This window comes from Fundulus heteroclitus, unplaced genomic scaffold, assembly GCF_011125445.2.
Source record: "Fundulus heteroclitus isolate FHET01 unplaced genomic scaffold, MU-UCD_Fhet_4.1 scaffold_36, whole genome shotgun sequence".
Lineage (NCBI taxonomy): Eukaryota > Metazoa > Chordata > Actinopteri > Cyprinodontiformes > Fundulidae > Fundulus > Fundulus heteroclitus.
Window position 1 is genome coordinate 3521214 of NW_023396770.1, and position 21819 is coordinate 3543032.

At 40.2% G+C, this 21819-nt stretch overlaps 1 protein-coding gene across 1 annotated transcript in view; it reads right to left on the reverse strand.

Annotated features, from left to right (window-relative positions):
* LOC105922547 (vesicle (multivesicular body) trafficking 1) overlaps positions 1-15361 on the reverse strand; it is a 59999-nt gene extending 44638 nt beyond the window's left edge. Inside the window, exons 1-2 of the mRNA XM_036130435.1 lie at positions 15146-15361; positions 3882-3976 (exon numbers count right to left, since the gene is read on the reverse strand). Coding sequence (XP_035986328.1) covers positions 3882-3976; positions 15146-15236 — 186 coding nt within the window. The 5' untranslated portion in view covers positions 15237-15361. The remainder of the gene's footprint in view (positions 1-3881; positions 3977-15145) is intronic.
* Positions 15362-21819: the final 6458 nt, after the last annotated feature.

The window sequence follows — 21819 nt, forward strand, 5'->3', positions numbered from 1 at the left end:
GTCTAGACTTACACGCTGCTTTTTTGAAGAACGGCCACACTGCTGACATTACATCCATTTCATTTAATAAACTAGGGCTGAACGACTTTGGAAAATAATCTAATTGCAATTTTTTATCTTAATATTGCGATTTAATCCAATATTAAATTGGATTTAATTTATCATGTCTTTTTAAACATATACAAAACAAAAAATCAACTTGTTTCCTCGCTGTGCAGATTAGTTGCACAGCATCTAAACTTGGAGCAGTAATGATTGCGTTCTGCCTACGAAATATTTCAATTTTGACTTTTCTCTGCATTAACCACAAGCAACAAAAATGTCCTCTAAATAAAGATTTTTGTAAACAAGGACTATTTAAAACAAGAACTTTTAATGTTTTTATTAATCAGAATATTATTCAACAGAACAGCTTTTAATTGATTGGACATCAATCCTTGTTGAACATAAAGTGCAACCAACAAGCAAGTCTATGTATTAAACTGATTGACAAGAACTTAATGCTATGTATGATTATATAAACTCTAAAAAAAGTAAAATTAGATTATCTCACTGCAGCAATCCTCTTCCCTTCCATGTGGAGCAAACCCACTTTAAACATTTTACCGACAGCTAAAGGACGTGTCTGATTCCCTAATAGACCCCTTGCATCTGACGTCACAGTCACGTGATCGGGGGTGCGCGCCTCCATCTTGGTGGGCAGGCTAGCCTGACAGCCCGTCTACTACATGACAAAACGGGTGATTTAGAGCGTACTTTTAGTTCGTTTATTTTTGGAATCTAAGCAATGCCTACGACTTGTTGTGCTCCCGGTTGCACAGAGAGGCATTCCAAATCGTTGGATGTACGTTTCTCTCGTTTACCGAAGGAGAAGGGACGAAGAAAGAAATGGATATTTTCAATGAAAAGAGCGCAGGCAGACACTCCCAATGGACCGGGGGAGCCATCATACTACGAGAGAATGTGCAGTCTACACTTCATCTCCGGTAAATTACAACTTAATTCTGCTCTATTCATTGTTCTACTTAAATAGCGGCGGAGTAGAGGTAGCGATCGCTACACGGGCCGGAGAAGCGGCCCGTGTAGCGATCGCTACAGCAGCCGCCGCTGTCTGAAGCAGCAGGAAGCGGGTGCTGCTCCAGACAGCGGCTTCCTGGATTCAAAATAGTCACTTTCTGGCCCGTGTAGCGATCGCCACACGGGCCGGAGAAGCCGCTGTTGCTGCTTCAGACAGCGGCGGCTCTCCGGCCCGTGTAGCGATCGCCACCTCCCCTCCGCCCGTTCACGGGCGCTAGTACTTCTGTGTTTACGCTGCAATGTCGCCGACACCCCCACCCATTTTAACAAGACAAAAACACCTAAATAATCCGTAGTGAGTGATGTTTTTTTAACCTACCGGGCGGGTCTTCCTCTCTGCTTTGTGCTGTTGCACAAACATGTCTGAACATCCATCCATCCATTTTCTGACCCTCTTAATCTCTCATGGCGTCGCGGGCGTTTGCTGGAGCCTTTTTCCTGATATAAAATAATTGTAGCTGTCCAGTGGTTTCAGGTGCTTTCGTGCTCTCTTGTCCGTACTGGCCTGCGTGTTTATAAGGCAGCTGTATATGTCGCAGTACGGAACCCTTATTCCGTACTGGCAACCCCTCTGGCAATCTGATACCATCAACCATCAACTTACTCTTAAAACGATCTTGTGATACGTTATCTAAAGAAGAAAAATACCTGGAGAACTCGTCATTTCGTCAAATGGCGTGCCAACCAATATGGCCGCCACGCAAGGGGTTCTGGGTAACGGAGTCACGTGGTTGCAAGGGGTCTATTGTTACATAGCCAAAAATGGCAGACTTCTGCAATTTGGAAACTGTTTTTTTTTTTAAAAATCGCGATTATATTGAAAATGCGATTCATTGTTCAGCCCTATAATAAACCTACAATCCTGGCTGTGATGCATTACTGTCACACGATCCAAAAACAAACAAAAAAGCAGGAGTCACCTCCTGAAACACAGGCACAAAGGGCAACTAGATGGAAATAAACATTGGTTCTTAATGTCGGCCCAGTTTTACTAATCAGACCGATACCGATATGTTAAAAAAAAATGGTAACATCGGCTAATTACTGATGTTAAAGTCGATATATGGTGCATCTCTAGAAATAACTTTATTGAACGGGGAAGTTCAGGCGTGACCAGTAGACACCAGACCTACGCATCAGATTACAGTAGTAGGAAAAAACTCAATTTAATGTTGAGGAGTATGGCAGAAGAGAAAGACTTTTCAGGAGGAGGAAATATTGTGCAGTTATCTGAAAATACGGCATATTCAGATGATAATTAGGTGTTCAAGTTAAAAACGATGTAAAAAAAACTGTTCAATCTGCATGAATGTCCAAACAAACTCTTTGCATATGAGAGACTGAGTAAACGGTTCTTGATTGGGTCAGAACCCGTTTCGTCCCTCAGTTGTGATGTGAGCAGCAGGTTTTCTACAGTCTAGCAGCAGCTGGGAGGAGGGACCTGCATAAACGCAGCTTAGAGCATCTGGGATGCAGCGGTCCGTCCCTTAAACAGCTCTGCTGCGCTGCAGCAGCTCCATGCATGGAGGTGGGAGACGTTGTCCATCAGCCATGGGATTATTGCATTCCAGGCAGTTCTTCCTGGTAAAATTCACCATTTATTATGCAAGCCAATTATTTGGGATGAAGAAATACAATTACCCTTAAAAACAGCGTCAGATCTGGTTGGTGACGCTGGACCAGCATCATTTTGAACCCAGAGGGAGTAAAATAGACTCTTGATGCAAATGACTCAGCTGAAACCCTGCAGTCCGAGTCTCGGGTTGGTGTTTAAGTTCAGCTTTGATCAGAACCAGAGCCCTGAAGTCCGGCTACAGAGACGTGAGCGTTTTGCTGAACAGACTCGGGACTTTCAATCAGAATTAATCATAAGGACTAGGGCTGCACCATTTAGCCAAAAATCTAAATTGTGATATATTTCAACCATAACTGTGACCTAATTTTGACTTTTCTCTGCTTTAATTCAATTCAATTTTATTTATATAGCGCCAAATCATGAAACATGTCATCTCAAGGCACTTTACAAAATCAAGTTCAATCATATTATACAGATTGGGTCAGATTATACAGATTGGTCAAAATGTCCTATATAAGGAACCACAAGCAACAAACATGTCCTGCAGATAAAGATTTTTGTAAACCAGGACTATTTAAAATAAAAAATTGAACTGTTTTTATTGATCAGAATATTATAATTAAAGAGAATAACTTGTTGAGTTGGACATCAATCCTTGTTGAACATAAAGTGCAACCAACCCAACCAACAAGTCCACATATCAAACATTCTGACCAGAACTTAATGCTGTGGTGAGATTCCTGAAAGTTTCTGGTAAAAACTATGATTATATAAACTATAAAACAAGTAATAAAACTAGATTATCTCTCTGCTGCAGCTCTCTTCCCTTCCATGTGGAGCAAACCCACTTTAAACATTTTACCGACATCTAAAAGACGTCTGATCTATTAATTAAACACAGCCAAAAACTACAGAACTGATTTGGAAATTGCATTTTTTTTTTTATAATTGCGATTATATTATAGATTTGATTAGTTGTCCAGCTCTACAAAGGAGGCATAATGCTGTACAGCTAACGGATTACATGAAAGCAGAATTATACAGCATGAGTTGATGCAGAGGTTTTGGCTCCAGAACTCCTGATTTCTTAGTGGAGATGAAGGAAAATGACCTGAATCAGCTCCACAGCCTCCTGCAGAGTATAAGCAGCCAAAAGGCAGGTAATGGCAGGAACTTTACCAAACTACCTGCCCCTGACAGCCGTGACGGGGACGGCAGGAGGACTCACCGACTCCAGCTGCTCCATCAGCTTCACCAGGAACTTCCTGCACTCTGGCGTCTTGCTGTCCAGCTTCATGCCCGTCTGCATGGCGTAGAGCCGGCCTGCAGGGGTGGAGGGGGGGAAAATGTTTAGACAACGGCCAGCGGTGCGTCCATCAGACCCTTTAAACATCACTTCCTGCTCCCCGGCGCCCGACCTGACCCAGAACCAGAACCGGAACCAGCTCCAGCAGTCAGCCTGGGCGAAGTCGGCTCACTCTGGAGAACCGTGTTGAGACGAAGAAGCAAATTCATTAGGATTCCTCTGTTTGGGTCTTTAAAATGCTTTAAACCTTTTTGGATTTCAAAATAAAACATTTTATCCTCCAACAATACATTTATTTATTTATTTACGGCACATTTAGTCAGTGGATTTTCCTACAAGGCTTTTATTTTGAAGTCCGTTTGAGCTTCAGGCTTCATAAAGGCTTTTTTTTTTTTTTTCTAAAGCCACAGTTAGTGACTTTTGTTAAAAAATGTTTCTTTACAGCCATAATTAGTCGTTTCAGATTATTATTTTCTAAAGTCACATCATTTTTATTCTCTAAACATTTATTTTCCATAGCAAAACAATTTCCAGAGAGCTTTTGTGTTGAGAGTTTTCTCTAAAGGATTCATTAAAGGCCACGTTTTCTGAATTCAAAAGGACTTTTATTTATTCTGGGAAGCTTTTCGTAAAGCGGTTTTACTTTTTATTCACATTGTGTTTGTTTTTCAAAAGCTTTTCATTTTCTAAAGCCAAAGCGGTTTTGATTATTTGGAGCGTTTTTATAAATGCTTTTGCTTTTGTTTCTCTTTTGACGGTCACAGATTACTTTGGCTTTCTAAAAATACACAATTATTATTTAAGTGGATTTTTTTAACCTTATATCTTATGTAAAACTTTCTAGTGAAATATTTTCAGGGAACTTAATTTTTAAAGTAAGCTTTATTAATTTCAGAGAAATAAAATATTATGTTTTAAGCTCACGTCACGTTTAATTTTTTCCAGGAATCTTTATTCTTTAAATCTGCGTCACTTTCTGGTGTGTCAAGCTTATTTTCTAAAGCAAAATTTAATAATTTCAGAATCGTTTCTTTCCCAAATTGACGATTGAATTTGAAGGGAACCCTTTTTATTGTTTTTATGTCAAACTAACCTGTTTTTTGGGAGCATTTTTCTTTTCTAAATCCAGACACTCTTAAGAAATCTTTAATTTTTACTTTTTAAACTGCATCAATTTATTAACCTAAAGTTCAGCTGAACTTTTACACCATGTAGTTTCTAATAAAAAGGTATTTTCAAGCTTTTATTAACTCTTTATGATTCTCCCTCTGCTTTTTTTTTTTTAAAAAAAGGAAAAGATTTTCCGTCTGCTGTCATAATCCGTTTCTTCAAGAAATTCACTGCAAAAAGGGAACCAAAAGTGAGTTTTCTTGAATTATGTGTATTTGTCCTTGATTTGAGCAGCAAGTTTAAACGATCTGCCAATGGAATAAGATCTTTGCACATAAAATGGGAACACTTCATCTCCATCATCTTATTCAAGTGCAGTATATCGAATTATCTTATTTTAGGGGTCAAAGTACTCACTCCACTGGCAGATAATCTTATTTACCTGCTCAAATCAAGGATCAAATCATTTCAAGAAGATTTAACTTACTTCTAGTTTCCTTTAATTCTCTTTTTGCGGTGTTGTTGCTTCCTATAAACTGCAAAAACAGAACTAAAATAGGTTAAAATCTTCTAGAAATTAGTGTATTTATCCTTGATTTGAGCAGATAAATAAGACAATCTGCCAATGGAATAAGAGTTTTGCACTTAAAATAGGAAGAACTCATCTCCATCATCTTATTTCAAGTGCATTATATCTAATTATCTTATTTTAGGGGTAAAATTACTATTTCCATTGGCAGATAATCTTATTTACCTGCCCAAATCAAGGACAAATACACTAATATCAAGAAGATTTTACTTATTTTTAGTTCTGTTTTTGCAGTGTAGAACCACATTAATGTCCCAGAACTCTATTTTCAGAGGCCCTTCAGTGTTTTAAAGGCTCCCCACTGCGTTTAATGCTCATCGTCTTCATTGTGTTCTGTAATGGGGACTGAGAGGCTTTCCTTCTGTCTTTCAGGTGTTTTCTGACTTGTCTTCACTGCTTGTGAAGTAAAAGGGACAGAACCAGGACAGAACGGCGACCAGCGTCTGTCAGAGAGCCAGGACCCGATCGGCTCCACATGGAGGCTGCTGCTGCTGCCGCGGAGAAACAAAGGCTTCTTCTGTACCAGCAGCCTCCCACTGGGCCCTCTGCTGGTCGTCACAAGCACTTTGGCTGTTTACAGACATGCTTTCCTGCCGTATTAGGGCCAGTTGTGCAAAACGAAGGTGCCGTTTGGGTTTCCTGGCTCTCAGAAACCCTAACGAGCGGCGCTGATTGCTTGCTCAGGCTGGTTTTCACCGAGGCGATGGAGTCTGAGCATCATTTCTTCCTGCCCTGTCCTGCTGTTCGCTACTTTCTGTCGAGGAGGACGAAGACTGTCTGCCGCTGATGACTCCAGCACAGATTTAAAAAAAAGTTTAAAAAGAAGGAAAACGCTGTGAAATTGTGTGAAAAACGTATATTTTTTTTTTAACCCTGCAGGCGTTAGATGCAACACTCTGCAGAGGCAGGGCAGCGTCTGCCTTCGTTCTCCGTCAGAAAACGCGACGGACAGAAGTCTCACAATCAAATACGACTGTGGCTTAGAGGGTTGTGGGTGCAATTCCAGCTCGTCACATGTTGATGTGCGCCTGGGCAAGTCACTCAACCCCAGGTGTGCGTTGGTGGATGGGCGTGGCTCTAGTGTAAAGTAAGGCTGGGTGGAAAATTTCTCATAAGAATTAGAATTTCTGTTGACAAGGATAAATTTCAACTAGTTGTGTCTGAAAACCCCCCAAACTGCCGATATTGTCAGGATTGTTATTTTTCCTATTTTCTCCACTGTTGGTTTATTGAGAGCATCAATAAATATCAAAATATTAAAGAAATATAGTTAAATGCAGCTACTGTGTGCAGTTAGGTAATACAAATTACACTTCTTTATGTTACCAGTGTCCTGATGAAATATACTTCAATATTACATTTTTAAATGCTTTTTAAAGACTGTATTTGTGCTTATTGTGCTATAATTGACATGCAGTCATAGCCACATAGTTAACTGAAAAAAAAAAAAAAAAAACTACAAAAAATGTACACGGTCTTTTATCGTAACTTTTTTTTTTTTATCGTCACTTTTATGGTTATCATAACATAACCAGAATATATCATAAAGAGCTTTAAGTGGTCAGTAGGACTGGAAAAGCACGAAATAAATTCAGTCCATTCACAAAAGATTAATGGTTGGAATTTACCACAAATATTCCAGCAGAAATCAGGCTTTCAAGTACGGCTCAATTTTAGCGATTAATTCAAATTTGCAATTTATTAATTTTTTGAAAAAAAAAAAGAAAAAAAAAAATCAATATATTTTTTTTTTTGCATTGCCCCCCTTGGGCCTCTACGTAACTATATAAATCAGTCCTGAAAGGGGAAATTGTTTTGGTAAAAGCTTGCAATGTTGAATATAAGTTTAGGAAAATATATTGTGGAAATACTGTAAAGAGGAAACCTTTCTATCCTAAAACTAGGATTTACATGTATTTGATGGTGGCGTACAGCCAGACCTTCAGAATCAATTCAAAAATATGTTAAAACAACGTAAAGCACATCATATAGCATATATGCACACTTGTTCTAATCATAACCAGAATTTAATATGAATTTAAATATCATGAAATGCTAAGATGTACTTTATTTTGAAAAAACAACTCCTCTGGCTCCTGTCCATCTCGCTGACGAGCTACTGGTGTTTCCCAGCCCAAAAATCTGTTAAAAATCTAATAATGTTAGATTTACTGTATGGGTGGGGGGCCTGAATGCACATTAATAATAAAGCTACAACCCAACAAAACACGTCCAGAGTTACTTTACTGCAAAATCCACAGTTGGCTGAAAGACTGAACATGTGAACGCTGAATTTACTCATCTGAACTATAATATAATCCAGTGTGATTTGTGACCAGCACAGGGTTCAGTCACATTTCCCAATAACTGCTATGAACCAATGACTAGTCATATAACGATGACGTTAATAAGTTAACTCAAAAACCGCCGAACTGACCCCAAATCCGCCCAGAGCAAATTATACCTGCAAAATAAAAATTTTGCAGAAAACCGCCTAATCTGGCAACACATATATATACACACATACACAAATACTAATAATAAGTCAATAAAAAAATTAAAAAGCGTATTGTCTTATGGTTGACGAAAGATTCACAATATATTATATTTTCCTGCATTGCACGATATTCTCTTCATAGAAGCGCAGTGAGCGTATTGTCAAAATAAAATCCAGATTTTATGTAATCTTAAAAAAAAAAAAATTGTAAATTTGAATTACCGTATTTTATGGAGTTTCATAGTTTGACTTATATATCAGTTTTAAATGGTAATTCATAGTAACCAGCATGAACCAAGGAGTAAACATTACCGTCTATAGCCACTAGAGGGCGATCAAGGCTGGTGAAAACTATATGCTGCTCTTGTACCGCTTAAAAATTTATTGAAACATTAACTTTTAGACAGCAAAGACTGAACACATGTTTGTATGTTGTTTCTCTTTTTCAGTATAATTTACACAGCAGAGCGTTGCCTGGGGCAACAAGAGACAGAACCTGTTATTACGCTGTCCATGAAGCTAATAGCAGCTAGCGCTAGCTAACAGCTCTGTTGTCCGGGCGTTTTACAACTTCACTGATGAGCGTGAAACATCCGTGTTGTATGGTTAGCTTAGCACGTAGCAACGTTACGGTCATGGTCTGATTTCAGTGTAATTTCACAACTTTCAGGATAAAATCCGTTATGATGAAATATGCTGGATGAAACCTTGAAGTTGCTAATTTCCTCCATTCATCCTCCCAGGAATGTTCCAGGTTATTCAGCCGGTTGTGGATGCAGCTGTAATTTAATAAATTGGCTTACCAGCGTAAATGTCAGTTTTTAGTCTTGGATTGTGTGAAATAAACATCTAAATAAAAGCAATTTATAGTCCAAAAAATATAGTAATCGATTTATCGCCCAGCCCTATATGGACGTGAGCAGAAAACAACCGTAAACTCTCAAACGGACCAGGTCAGGTTGAGCCGGCGCCGATCCAATCAGAGTGAAACGGCGTCTGTAAAGCTGCCAAGGAGCCGGGCTGCAGGTGAGTTCTGCAGCATCATTACAGCTGAATGGATCACGGCTCTGACTGCAGCTGGACCGGACCGGACCGGACCGGAGCGCTCTGAGCATCAGCTGGCTCATCTACATGCTGACACACTGATTAAAGCTGCAGCACAGGAGACGGATAAAAAGCTCCCATATCCAGGATGAAGAGCAGATCTGATGACTCTGATGAGACACTTGATAAAAACGAGAGTTAAATTCTGTTTTTTTAATGTTTTGGAGCAAAATAAAAATTATGTTCCTCCTTCTCTTGTGACATCAACTTCAAATTCAGTTGCATTTATTGCCGGTAAGACGAGGAAAATCTGCGTAGTTTTCTCACCAGGAGGAGACCTGACAGACGAAGTAAAGCCAATAAAAGATGAATAAACGTATTTAAAATGACACACTGAGAACACAGTCTTGTTCACTTTTAGACACACCGGACCAAAAATTGTCATGTTAAAAGTACTCGAGGGTCGGAAAACTGAAATAAAAAACAAATTAAAATTCCCCCCAAAAAATATTTATATATGTAAAATATGATTCTTACTTTTTCAAGTCTCCCATAAATTCTGATCACGCACTATGTTAATTAAACAAATTAAAGAGGTTTTATGTTCCAAAGGGATGCTTAAATCATTCCAGATTCATAATTTAAAAAGAGTTTGGCATCTTTTGTGGTATTAAAAGATAGTCATTCATTTTGCTAATTCTTTTTAACCTAAATGATTATTTTTGTTTATTCGCCTCAACAGGAACAGCACTTGAGTCTTTTAAACAGTTGCTGTATTTTAACCAATTAAAAAAAAACAAAAAAAGAATTAAAAGCAGATTTTGGTGCACTAAAGTCTGCATTTGAGTAATTGAGTCATTGAATAAATGTGGTCCTATTTCTACTATGAAATTAAAGATACTTTGTGTTGTACCAAACATTTTCAACTGTAAGAAAATGTGAACTTCAATGTAACAATTTTGCTTTAATTAAGAATAAACAGCCAGTATCTGCATTACTCACAAGTGTTGTTGAATTGCAGTTAAAGGGGCGGCACAAAATCAAACCAGGGGCCGGAAACGGCCCCCGGCCCACAGTTTGGCCTCCGCTGGTTATGTTGAATTATGACCTGAACACGTCCAGAGATCAGCACTTCAGACGACTTCTAACACAGTTAAACTGCTGCAGACGTAACCGACGTGTCGTATTTCTCCCACTGAGCAGCACGAATGGATCAGAAACACATGAAGGGAAACTTCTGGACCGGAGCAGCGGGCAGACAGGCAGGTCATGAACTAATGAGGCCCAAACACGCGGTGCTGCTGACCCCCAGTGGCCCGGCGCCATCACTGGACCGACCACAGGAGCTCCGCCCTGCTGGAGCGTGCAGATTTACTAAAACAGCATTTAAGAGATTAAAAGTAGAGTGATTTAAAACATGGACAACACGTCTATGTATGTTTATGCATAAAAACAGCAGGGAGGGAACGGCTGTTCTTGTTTGGAGCTGTTATAAAGTCTAAGAGTCTTATAATAAAGACGGGGAGCCAGCTTCCTGCTGATGAGTTAAAGTGGTTTTCTGCAATCTGCTCGTCGTCTAATGGAAGGTAAGGTGGCTTTGTGACTCCTGTGCATAAAGTCTACCAGCCAATTAGAGAGCTCACCTGTAGATTCTTAGCCAATAATTACCTAAATATTAATGGCTTAGACTTAACAAGGTGCGATGTAGAAACTCGAAGACAAAGAACGTCATTTATACTGCAAAAATAGAACTAAAAATAAGAACATTTTCCTTGATTTGAGCAGCTAAATAAGGTTATTTGCCAATGAAATAAGATTTTTACACTTAAAATAGGAACAATTCATCAGCTTCATCTTATTTCAAGTGCAGTATATTTAATTATCTTATTTTAGGGGTAAAAATACTCTTTCCATTGGCAAATAGTCTTATTGACCTGCTCAAATTAAGGAGAAATATGTTAATTTTAAAAATATTTGAGTTATTTTTAGTTCTCTTTTTGCAGTGTGAACATACATCAAAGCTAAGAATGCATTTTATTTAGGGCCTTATCAGATAAACTTGGGTTTAATCACAATTTGTCTAACTTTTCCTTTTTTTTTTAAACAATGTTACAGAGTAAATAGAAAACCAGACGGCAGAAAATAATTTTCTTTATAGATTTTTAGGACATGAAACAAGAAATAAAGTTTGAGAGGCCAAAAGTTTTCTCCCGCTGATTCATTTGTGGGAAACGACTTTAGATGCCGACAATCACCACAACGCGCTTCGGTGACTTCAAAGCGCCGACAGCGTCTGTTCAGGACATCAAACGCCGAGTCCTCCTCTGTCTAAGAGCACTTTGGATAAAAAGACAAGAAAATTATTTTCCTTTTGATCCCCAGATGCAGATATGAGGCGGATCTGCAGGCGGTTACATCAGAACCTGAGGGGAACACGGAGCCGGGTCACAGGTGCTGAATCTGGACGACTCAAATTTAAAGCTTTTCTCAAACGTCACACAAAGGCAGAAAGTTTTCCTCTCCTGCAACCTCAATGACGCTCAAAGGCTCCTTTAAATTAACGAGGAAGTTTGAGATAACCTTAAAAACCGTCCGTTTAAAATCTGTGTGATGAAGCAGCGAAGGAAATCCTATGTTGAGCTTTGAGCTAAACTGCAAAAACGGAACTAAAAGTAAGTAAAATTTTCTTGAAATTAGTTTTTTTCCCCTTGATTTGAGCAGTTAAATAAGACTATTTACCAATGGAATAAGAGTTTTGCACTTAAAATAGTAACAATTCATCTCCATCATCTCATTTCATGTGCAGGATAGCTAATAATCTTATTTTAGGGGTAGAAATTCTCATTGCGTTGGCAAAAAGTCTTATTTATCTGCTCAAAACAAGGAAAAATAAACTAATTTCAAGAAAATTTTACTTACTTTTTAGGTCCCCTTTTTGCAGTGTAAGAATTAAAGTTAGATCTGGACACCAACAACCTCCTGTACTGACGCATTTGTGCAAACTACACCTAGACTTAGTAAAACTTTTACTGTACACTGCAAAAACAGAACTAAAATAAGTTAAAATCTTCTTGAAATTAGTGTATTTGTCCTTTATTTGAGCAGGTAAATAAGATAATCTGCCAATGGAATAAGGTTTTTGTACTTAAAATAGGAAGAAGTCATCTCCATCAACTTATTTCAAGTGCATTATATCTAATTATCTTATTTTTGGGGTAAAAATACTCATTCCATTGGCAGATAATCTTATTTACCTGCTCAAATCAAGGACAAATGCACTAATTTTGAGAAAATATTACTTATTTTTAGTTCTGTTTTTGCAGTGTAAATACTTCGACAGACATCCGTCCCTCCAGCTCATTGCGGGGAGACGGATCCTAAGGCCAGACGCATACATAAACCCCCCAGGAGGTTCGGGCTCTTCTTCGGCGTCTCCTCCCAGTGGAGCGGGTCTGGAAAAAGGCCGTCCACCTCCACTGGCTGCTCTCCACGCGGAGAAGCAGCGGCTCCACTCTGAGCTCTTCACCCCATCTCCAAGGCGCGGTCCAGCCGCCCTCCAGAGGAACGTCAGACGACAGACTGGAGCAGCGCCGCGGTACCACAGATCCGGTCCCGATCCGTTCTACCATGAACAGCGGCGCCTCCAGAAATGTTTCACAGGGCCAGATGGAGCCACTTTGGGTGGCACTGAAACTTAAAGCTGTAATTTCAGGATTTTATTCTACTGTTGTAATAAAACTGCCTGTAGAAAACTATCAGAATGACTGAAGTAAACGCCTACTGGTGTATTTGGGTTTTTAATGTTACTAATGATCTAATGTGCATAGACCAACAACAGTGCAGTTAACATTCTGAGTTGAGCATCAGTTCCTTTTTATTGTGTAATTATATTAGGAATAAGGAGTACGTTTATTCATTTATTGAAAAACAAGACAGTTACGAGGGGAAAGCAGATACTGGCAGAGAGAAATAAAAGCGCGATAGAAGGTCAAGAAGAGCGGCTGGCTGTGCATGAAATGCTAAACTGATGCTACTATAATTTACACTGGCCAATGGCGTGGCGGCGCTGTTGGCCATCAAACCAGACGCCAAGACTGAAACCCGTCTGCTTGAGACAGAGACTGATCCCCAACCCACCTTGTTCTGGTCAAGGAGCAGACCTGGAGGCGCTGACTCTCATCCACGTTACACCAGAGACCATTTTTGGAGAATAACACACCTGTGATCAGGTAGTGACACAGTGTACCGTAATGCTCCTAATATCCATTGAGCGGAGCGGCTTCATTGCTAACCAGAGTCGTATTTACACATTTTACCAGATTTATGAGCCCATTGTATCACATAAAATCAGTCAGTAAACACAACGCTGATCATTTATAAGGCGCATCATCAGTTTCTGAGACCTTTTAAGGATTTTAAGTGCGCCTTATAGTCCGGAAAATACGTTACTTCCAGGTTTGCTGTAACTTTTCTAAGTTGCAGCAAACCCAGCAATACGTTTCTTCAGGAGCAACAACCTTATCTGCAGAACGTTCTCCTGCGAAGGAACCGCAGCAGACTGTAGTCCATCAAACCGGTTCTACAGCTTCTTTTTTTAGCTCCTCTTTCAGAGAAACTTATGTAAAGAGCCAACTGTGAAGCTGATGGACCGCAGTTGGTCGGAACAAAGGATTTTATTTAACATGTTGAGCAAACAGCTTGGCTCAAACTCCCAATGGTGCTCATCAGGGCGGCACGACGACAGCTCAATAAAAATAAACTAAGACGCAACAGAACTGAACGCGTTCAAGACTTTCTGCTTTGAATCTTTTTCAGAACGTAGAACCCAGACTGGGAGTCGTCTGTCCAGCTACAGAAAACAAAGCAGGAGTTTATTTGGCATTTAAAAACCCCTCTATGAACAATGTTTATCTCGTATAGAAATAGAAACAGTTTGGTTTATTAGTATTTGTGTCGTGTGATCATTCAGATTTTGGTATTTTCCACACTATCGTCTGTAACTGTAAATCATTGTCACTTGTAGGAAATAATAATCAGTGTTTAAGTACGTGTAAATATGTATGTGTGGTTTTAGATGTGTATTTAATGCTAACAGCTGATGGAGGGTTATTTAGTGGAGGAATGAGGAAGCAGCTTTTTGTTGCCATGTGGTTGTATTATCTCTGATGTGGGATTCAATAACTTTTACTTCTTCCCACTCCGGTTCGAGCAGCTGCAAAGATTCTGCTGTGTGACATTTTTATGTTTTTATAAAACATATTATTATTTTCTTCTTCTACTTAATTTTGCAGCAATATTTTCCAGAATTAACTTTTGTTGTTTTGTTCTTGGCGCACCACATGCTTGAAATAAACTAAACTAACAGTGTTGGCAACCAGCCCAATTAAGTTTTATATATATATATATATATATATATATATATATATATATATATATATATATATATATATATATATATATATATATAAAGCCGTTTCTTTAGTTCCTGTAGAGGCTTTAAGGCTCCACTCCGGAGGGTTTGGTACATTCCTGCAGGCTGAGCTACCTGTCTACCTGGAGACACTCCGAACCTAAACCTGCTGGACCGGAAGCTACGTCACCTGCTGCGTCATTCTGCCAGGACCCCTGATAAAGGTATGGGAGTCTACCTGTTCGTGCCCACATAAACTTTACAGAACTGGTGGTTAGGATTCTCCCTCAGGTTGGAGGATGTCCTGAGAAACTTTCCACATTTTCACAGGAGTCTGTCATTATGCTACGGAAGCGTTAGCCTGCTGTTAAACTTACAGCTGTGGAGACCACAACTTGTCCCAAACAGATAACTGTTTGACTGAACCCGCCGGTGTTTATCACCTAAAACACTTTGAATAAAAGGCTAGAGCCAGAGCAGCCGCCTCGTTTCCAAGCAAACAAGAAGCTAGCAGCTAGCGTTAGCGCAGGACTTACAGTAATAGGTCACCACCGGGTCCCGTTTCTCATGTTCCTGGGCGGTGCGCAGGTGGTGCTGGATGGCTCTGAGTTGGGGTGGTAAAGCCATGGGGTCCTGAAAACTCCTCCGGAAGACACAAACTCAACAGAAACCGTCAGTGTTGTTGTTAGCGGGGTGATTCCGTCTCTTCCGCATCTGCGTCCAATGAGAGCGGCGCCCTCCCGATGACGTAAAGCCGTTAAGAAGAGGGTGTTCACGTGACCAATACTCGTGGATCAGCGGTTCTTAACCCTTTTAAGCCTGATGCAGGTAACTTCACATTTTTAAAAAGCAAATTATTTTTCGGTTGCTTAAAATGAATAAATAAAACGTCAGACTTTCTAATTTTATTTGTGTCGTAATTGATATGTTCACAGACATCGCATATTTAGACGCGTCATAGGGCGCAGGCTCGCACGTCAACGTGACCGCCATATTGTATGTGGCAGAAAAAAGTTGAGTTCTGTTATTGTGAACGTGAATCAGAAAAGATGCCTCATTCCTGTGCTGCATGGAAATGTATTGTGGCTGATTTCACTACTTGTATCTGACTTATATAAATATATATATATATATATATATATATATATATATATATATATATATATATATATATATATATATATATATATATATAAAATTTGTGTATGTGTTATGAATATAAGGATCAATTTGTTAAATCTAAACATTGTGGTCTTCATTATTTCATAAAACCGTGTTACATGTGAACCTTTAGGAACAGACTTTTTGGGGGAGTATTAAAGAGGTAAAATTAATAATAAGAGAAAAGAAAGTCCCAGGTCAATAAAGTAAAAATAAATAAAATAAAACACAAAAGTGATAATGTTATGAGAAAAACATCATATTATGAGAATTAAGAGGGAACATTTCCAGAATAGCCACAGTTTGCAGAATTATTTCACTCCTGGAGTAATAGGGCCAGGTTAGATTATTTTAAATATTTTTATTCTTTAGGAGAATAAATTCAGGAGAATGAAGCTAAAGGGATACGAAAATAAACTTGTAACATTACAAAAATACTACGAATACAAAGTATATTCAGAGATTAAAGTCCCTCTGATACTGTTTAAGTGACTGAGAAACTGCAGATTTGCCACATTTAAGATGGCGGACGCTCTGACGCATCGCAGCATAGGCAGAACCCGCCCAATGACGCGTCTACTCTTATATTATGTCTATGGATATGTTGGACCAAGAAATACCTTTTCCTTGTGTTTTCTGCATTTTTATATAGGGTGTGTAAAATGTAGTGATGTTACGTGATGTGCCGAGGCTTCGAGGCGTGTGTCGAGTAATGGAGGGGGCTGTAGCAGATCCGTCCTTGGGGCCCAGGGACCCGAGGACCAGGGGGTGTCCCATCCCCCGGCGAGGGCCCTGACCGAGCCCCAGGGGGCAAGGCCCCACAAAGCAGCCGCCAGGAGTGAGCCGGGCACCCAGCCACGGACACCGAGTACCACCAAGGTGCCAGCGGGCCAAGGAGAGAGGGGAGCAGGACGGGGTCTGGGGTCTTGGTTCCCCTGGCGTCTGCCTCGGTGCTCTGGGGGGGAGGGGGGGTTTATTGGCTCTTCACAACCTCTATTGAGCATTTTTATTTTGGATAAAATTTACATACACAAGCACACTCTCACAAACACCTACAGGCTCTAGTCTAACTTAGATTTTGTGATTCCCTTATGTCCCCTCGCTTCTGCACCAAATGTTTTTTGTCACAGTGCTTGAAATGCTGACTTCCCATTGAGGGTTCCAGGACAACCTATGGTCCCCTTTTATTTTCCTCTGGATAGTGACACGAGCTCATGGAGGAGGTTACCTGCAGTACTGAAAGTCTAGGCTCTCTCTGTCATCCCAGGTGCTCCAAAAGTCCCCCGGGTCATAATGTCTGCTTTCCACTCAGGATGGTGTAAAGAAAGTCGTTATGCTCACACACTGATCTGGTCTTTGTCGGTAAAAGCTGCTCTGTTGGTTTTACTATGTCAGGGGTTCTGACTCGGTTTAACTGCTCTGTCTGCAGAGTCTCAGAGCTGCTGGTTGTTAGTGGACTAAAGAAATAAAATTAAAGACTGAAAGGTCCCCGAAACATAAAGAATAAGTACAAAAAAGTGTTTGTTTGGTAAGGGCCTGACCTTTCTGTGAGCCAACAAATCAAAACAAAAGACTGCCATATGTAAGGTTGGTGTGGCACTGACATAAGCCTCAAGTGCAGAGACAGGGTGCAGAGGTTCAGACACGGTCCCAGTGTGAAAACAGGCAAGGTGGAGTGGCTTTATGTGGCCCACTGCTGATGGCACCTTAGGGATGAAGGACATGATACCTAAGTCATTAGAGTTTCAACAATACTCACTCAAAGACAGAGCGTGTAACTCTCATCTGCTTAGTAGAAGCCATTGTTAAAAGGCCACTTGAGGCCACACTGGCAGGCTCAACTGGATGGCACCAAAGGGTCCCATGCGGGTTCCACGGGGCATGCAGATGGGTGCAAGTGCCTGGCACCTCTCAATAATTGTGCAACATCCTCATGCCCCCTCACAGAGCAACCATGCAGGGAACCATGCAAACAGGAAATGGCAGCCATATACACCGTTTGGCTGTTAGTGGACTGACTGCAGCTCATTAGCAGACGTCACAGTTCCTCTTTGACGGTGCATGCTAAGGAAATTTAAAACATGTTGAACATAAAAATGTAAACTATAGATAAAACTGTTTTATGTTCTTCACAAGCAGATCCTTCAGCTGAAACATGGCTCACTTTAGTTGATCTGAGTGTTACAAGGTGAATTAATTAAATGTAGTTTAAATGTTTTTTTCTGACTAAACTTTGTGCAACTAGTTCCTTCTGTTTGTGGTTTTCTGTCAGTTTCTAAAAAACACAAAATAACAGAGTACATGGTGGGTGTTGGTGTGAAGTTATTTTCATCCATTAATTCAGCAGAAAAGAGGAAATAACATCAGTAGTTTCAGATGTGCAGCAGAGAAAAGTCTCTCAGTGTTCAGCAGCTGATAGAAGGACAGGAGATGTTGGTTCTGGAACTGGTTCTGATCGTTGTGCTTCAGTTTGAAGGTAAAGATCTGTTTTCTTTCTAATGAGGCTGAGACAGAATAAAGGACACTTTGGTTTACTGTGATAATTTATAGAGAGATATGAGAATTAACATTTAGTATTTGGAGAAGTTCCTGTGTGTAGCATGTGTTTGTCAATCATGTTTTAATCAAATATATAAAAATATATTTCAAAAACTTTTATCTCAAACATAAAATCCTAATTATTGACATAATGTCTTGAGAAGCTTTTTTCCAAGGCTGTATATAATGAATTTAACATAATAAATCAAACACCATGTAAAATAAATAAAGAGATAACATATTTCTAGTTTCACCTTCATGATTGTGTTTGTGAAGGATGAAGTGTGTTAAACTTTAATGTGTCTTTGTCTCTGCTGCAGGCACCAGAGGAGGAGAACTTTATCTCTATCACAGATCTGGAGATGATGTCGTTCTACCTTGTGACATTCCTTTATCTTCTTCCTCATGCTCCATTGTTGAATGGTTTTACAACAGAGATCCAAGCTCAAGCTCTCTGTTTGAGGTTCAGGATGGAAAAGTTGTTCAGAGTTCACCTCGAGCTGCCAGGTTAAATGTGGGCAGTAAATGCTCTCTGATCATCAACAACATCACTGCTGAGGATGCTGGATGGTATACCTGTCGACCTGGTCCAGGAACCACCGTAGATGGCGATGTACATCTGAGTGTTTTGACCAGTGAGTTTGTAGACTTGAAGGATCTGACGCTGTCAGACTCTTTCCTTCTGATTAACTTTGTGAAATACTTGTGTTGGACAGATGTTTCTGACATCAGCAGTTCTGATGAATATCTGATGCAGTCAGAAGTTAAAATGTTGTTCTGTCAGAGTGAGAATGAATCATTTATTCAGCGCTGTGAGATGGCTTCAACCACACATCAGTCCACACACTTAGTTTGACTTTACAGTAAATTATCCCATATTGAAAAGGTTCATTCACTTAATTTATTTATTTTTATCTAACCAATTATACAATTAAACTCACTATCTGGTTTTAAATGTTAATTCTGCCCTCAGCTGTCTTTATGCTGAGTGACCTTTGTTGGGTGTGTGCTGCTTCCTGGTTGAGCTAAAGGCGGGGCCAAGCTTTGAGGACCCTGACATCAGGAAGTGGGCTCATCAGAATGAACGTTGTGCTCGGCTGCTGTGGGGCTGTTTAGATTCAACTAGTTGTTCTTGGATTGTGTGGTTAAATGGTTTGATCAAACCTCTGGATCATTGACTTTCATTTGGAAAGATTTCTAGTCTGTCATGGTACCAAGTCTTTGGACCCACATGCAGAACACACTGAGGAGACAATTCAAGAAGGTTTAGGAAAGTTTAAGTATCTACTGCGGAGATTCCTCAGGACATCTGGGAGACGAGGTTACTTTCAGTCACCAGGATCAGTGAGAACAGTGAGGATGGAGGCTGACTGCAAGGTGCGCATGTGATCCACCGGGGGAAAGTGAGCGGCTGCTACTGATGGCCGTGGGCGGGAGAGGAGGCTGCCAAGCGGGGAGGCTGGTCGGTGGAGGGTGAGCAGGCTTCAGGTCGATCGGGCTGTGGGCTGCAGCAGGAGGACCGTCAGCTGGACGTCACGCTGGGAGGGCGCTGGGGCGTGGGAAGGTTCCACGGGGGTTGGTGGGTCTCAGAGAGGCTGCGGAGCGGGCCGGTAGCTGGCCGGCTCTGCAGAAGCTTGGAGTTCATGTGGAGCTCCGGAGTGGAAAGCTGATCCGACCCAGGAGACAGGAGACAAAGCTGGCCGACTGAGTCATACCACGTATGGCTGACACTCTGGTAAAGAAGTGCTGACAGCTGCCTGCTTCTAAGCAGTCCCTGCAGACCAGGAAATGCTGAAGACTTGAGATCAGCATCTCCCCGCTGGTCAGCAGCCTCCTGCGGGAGGAAAAGCGCTGCAGCCAACCCAGACACTTCCACAGCACCCTGACAGTTTAGGTCCATCATGCTGATGAAAACCTGCTCAGATCTGCAATATTAGTGCAGATCAATCACCAAGTAACATGGAGACAACATCTAAAGTATCAACAAAGAGTTTTTATAAGTGTTTCCTATTTTTATTCTGATTTTCTAAGCCTGAGATAAAGTTGTATTTTTTAAGTTTCTAATTTTAGAGAAAGTTTCTTCTCCATCTTTCAGACTGAAACAACAGTTTTCATTTTTCTTCCAGTCTCTCCATCTCCACCAGGTGCTGATCCAACAAAGGATGGAGATTTCACATTACAGTGTTCTCTGGTCAGATCCAGTTGGTTGGGTCCTTGTCAAGAGAAGAGCCTCCTCTGGGTGGATGAGACAGGAAGTGAGCTGCTTGGTGAAGGTGTTGGGTTCAAGTCTGGAGGACAGACTGGCTGTGATTCTAATCTCACTGTGAAGCTTCAGATATGCAGCAACAGAAGATACACCTGCCAGTTTGTTGAGAGAAACATCATGAAGGTAGAAGCTCACTACACACCTGTGTTTAAAGGTAGGATGTATTTTATTTACCAAGGAAATTAGATAAAAATCACAAATTACTTGAATTTTTTGTGATTGTTTTTGTTCTATATAAAAGGTTTTAAACCTTATTTTATTATCTGCTGTAGCTCAGAAACACTGAAACATCCTGCATGAAATCAAAGAAGACAAAGGTTGTAGCTCCATGAATCAAAGCCAGTCTTTTCATACAGCGGTAGGCTACTAAGTGAGATTTATGGAAGTAAAGACATGAAAATGTGTGAGAGAATAGTGAAAAATACCTTTTTGTTTAAATAAAGATTATAATAAGCTTTAGATCTTCCGACCCAAATTGAACTGATCAATGAACTGCCTGTTTTTAGTTCTTTCCAAATTTGTTTCTCTTTTTTAACCTCCTGAAAGAAAACAGCGTTATTAATGTCTAGAAGTGTAGCGTTACACAGCAAACATGCCCAATACAGCCCTGTAGGTTTGATACCATGTAAACTAAACCAATACATTGTTGTTTCATTCCTGAACTGCAGCAGAATGTTTATGAGCCAAACTAAGAGCTCAATGCAACGTTTCTGTAGGGAAACTTTAAGAAGTGACACCACAACCAAACAGAGAGGACTTCCAGCTATCACTGAACTCTGCTGAGAGCATTAAGGTTTCTCCTGGAGCTGCAGTGGAGAAAGAAAGGTGGACTGAACCAGAACTTTACATCAATGTTCTTCAACAGCAATAGAGTCTGTAGCTCTGCACTGAATTACTGAGCATCAAGCTAAATGTAACCATCACTGGTTCTGGAGAAATATCCACTAAAGTTCAAATCCAGGTCTCTGCAACTTTCAACTGGTCCAAAACGCTGCACAGCTTATGAGATGTAACAACAGACTGGTTCTGTCTGACCAGAACCTCTGACCAGAGGAGATTTACCCTACTGCTGCATTTTATGATGCATTCAATGACATCTAGTACACTGAATTTTCTGGATATAAAAATAACTAAAAAATGATTCAAACCTATTTTAGTCTCTGTAATCTAATAAAAATCCTTATATTAGATTTGTATCATGGGGAGTGGTGGCCTAGTGGTAGTAGTACCCGGTTCTCTCCCCAC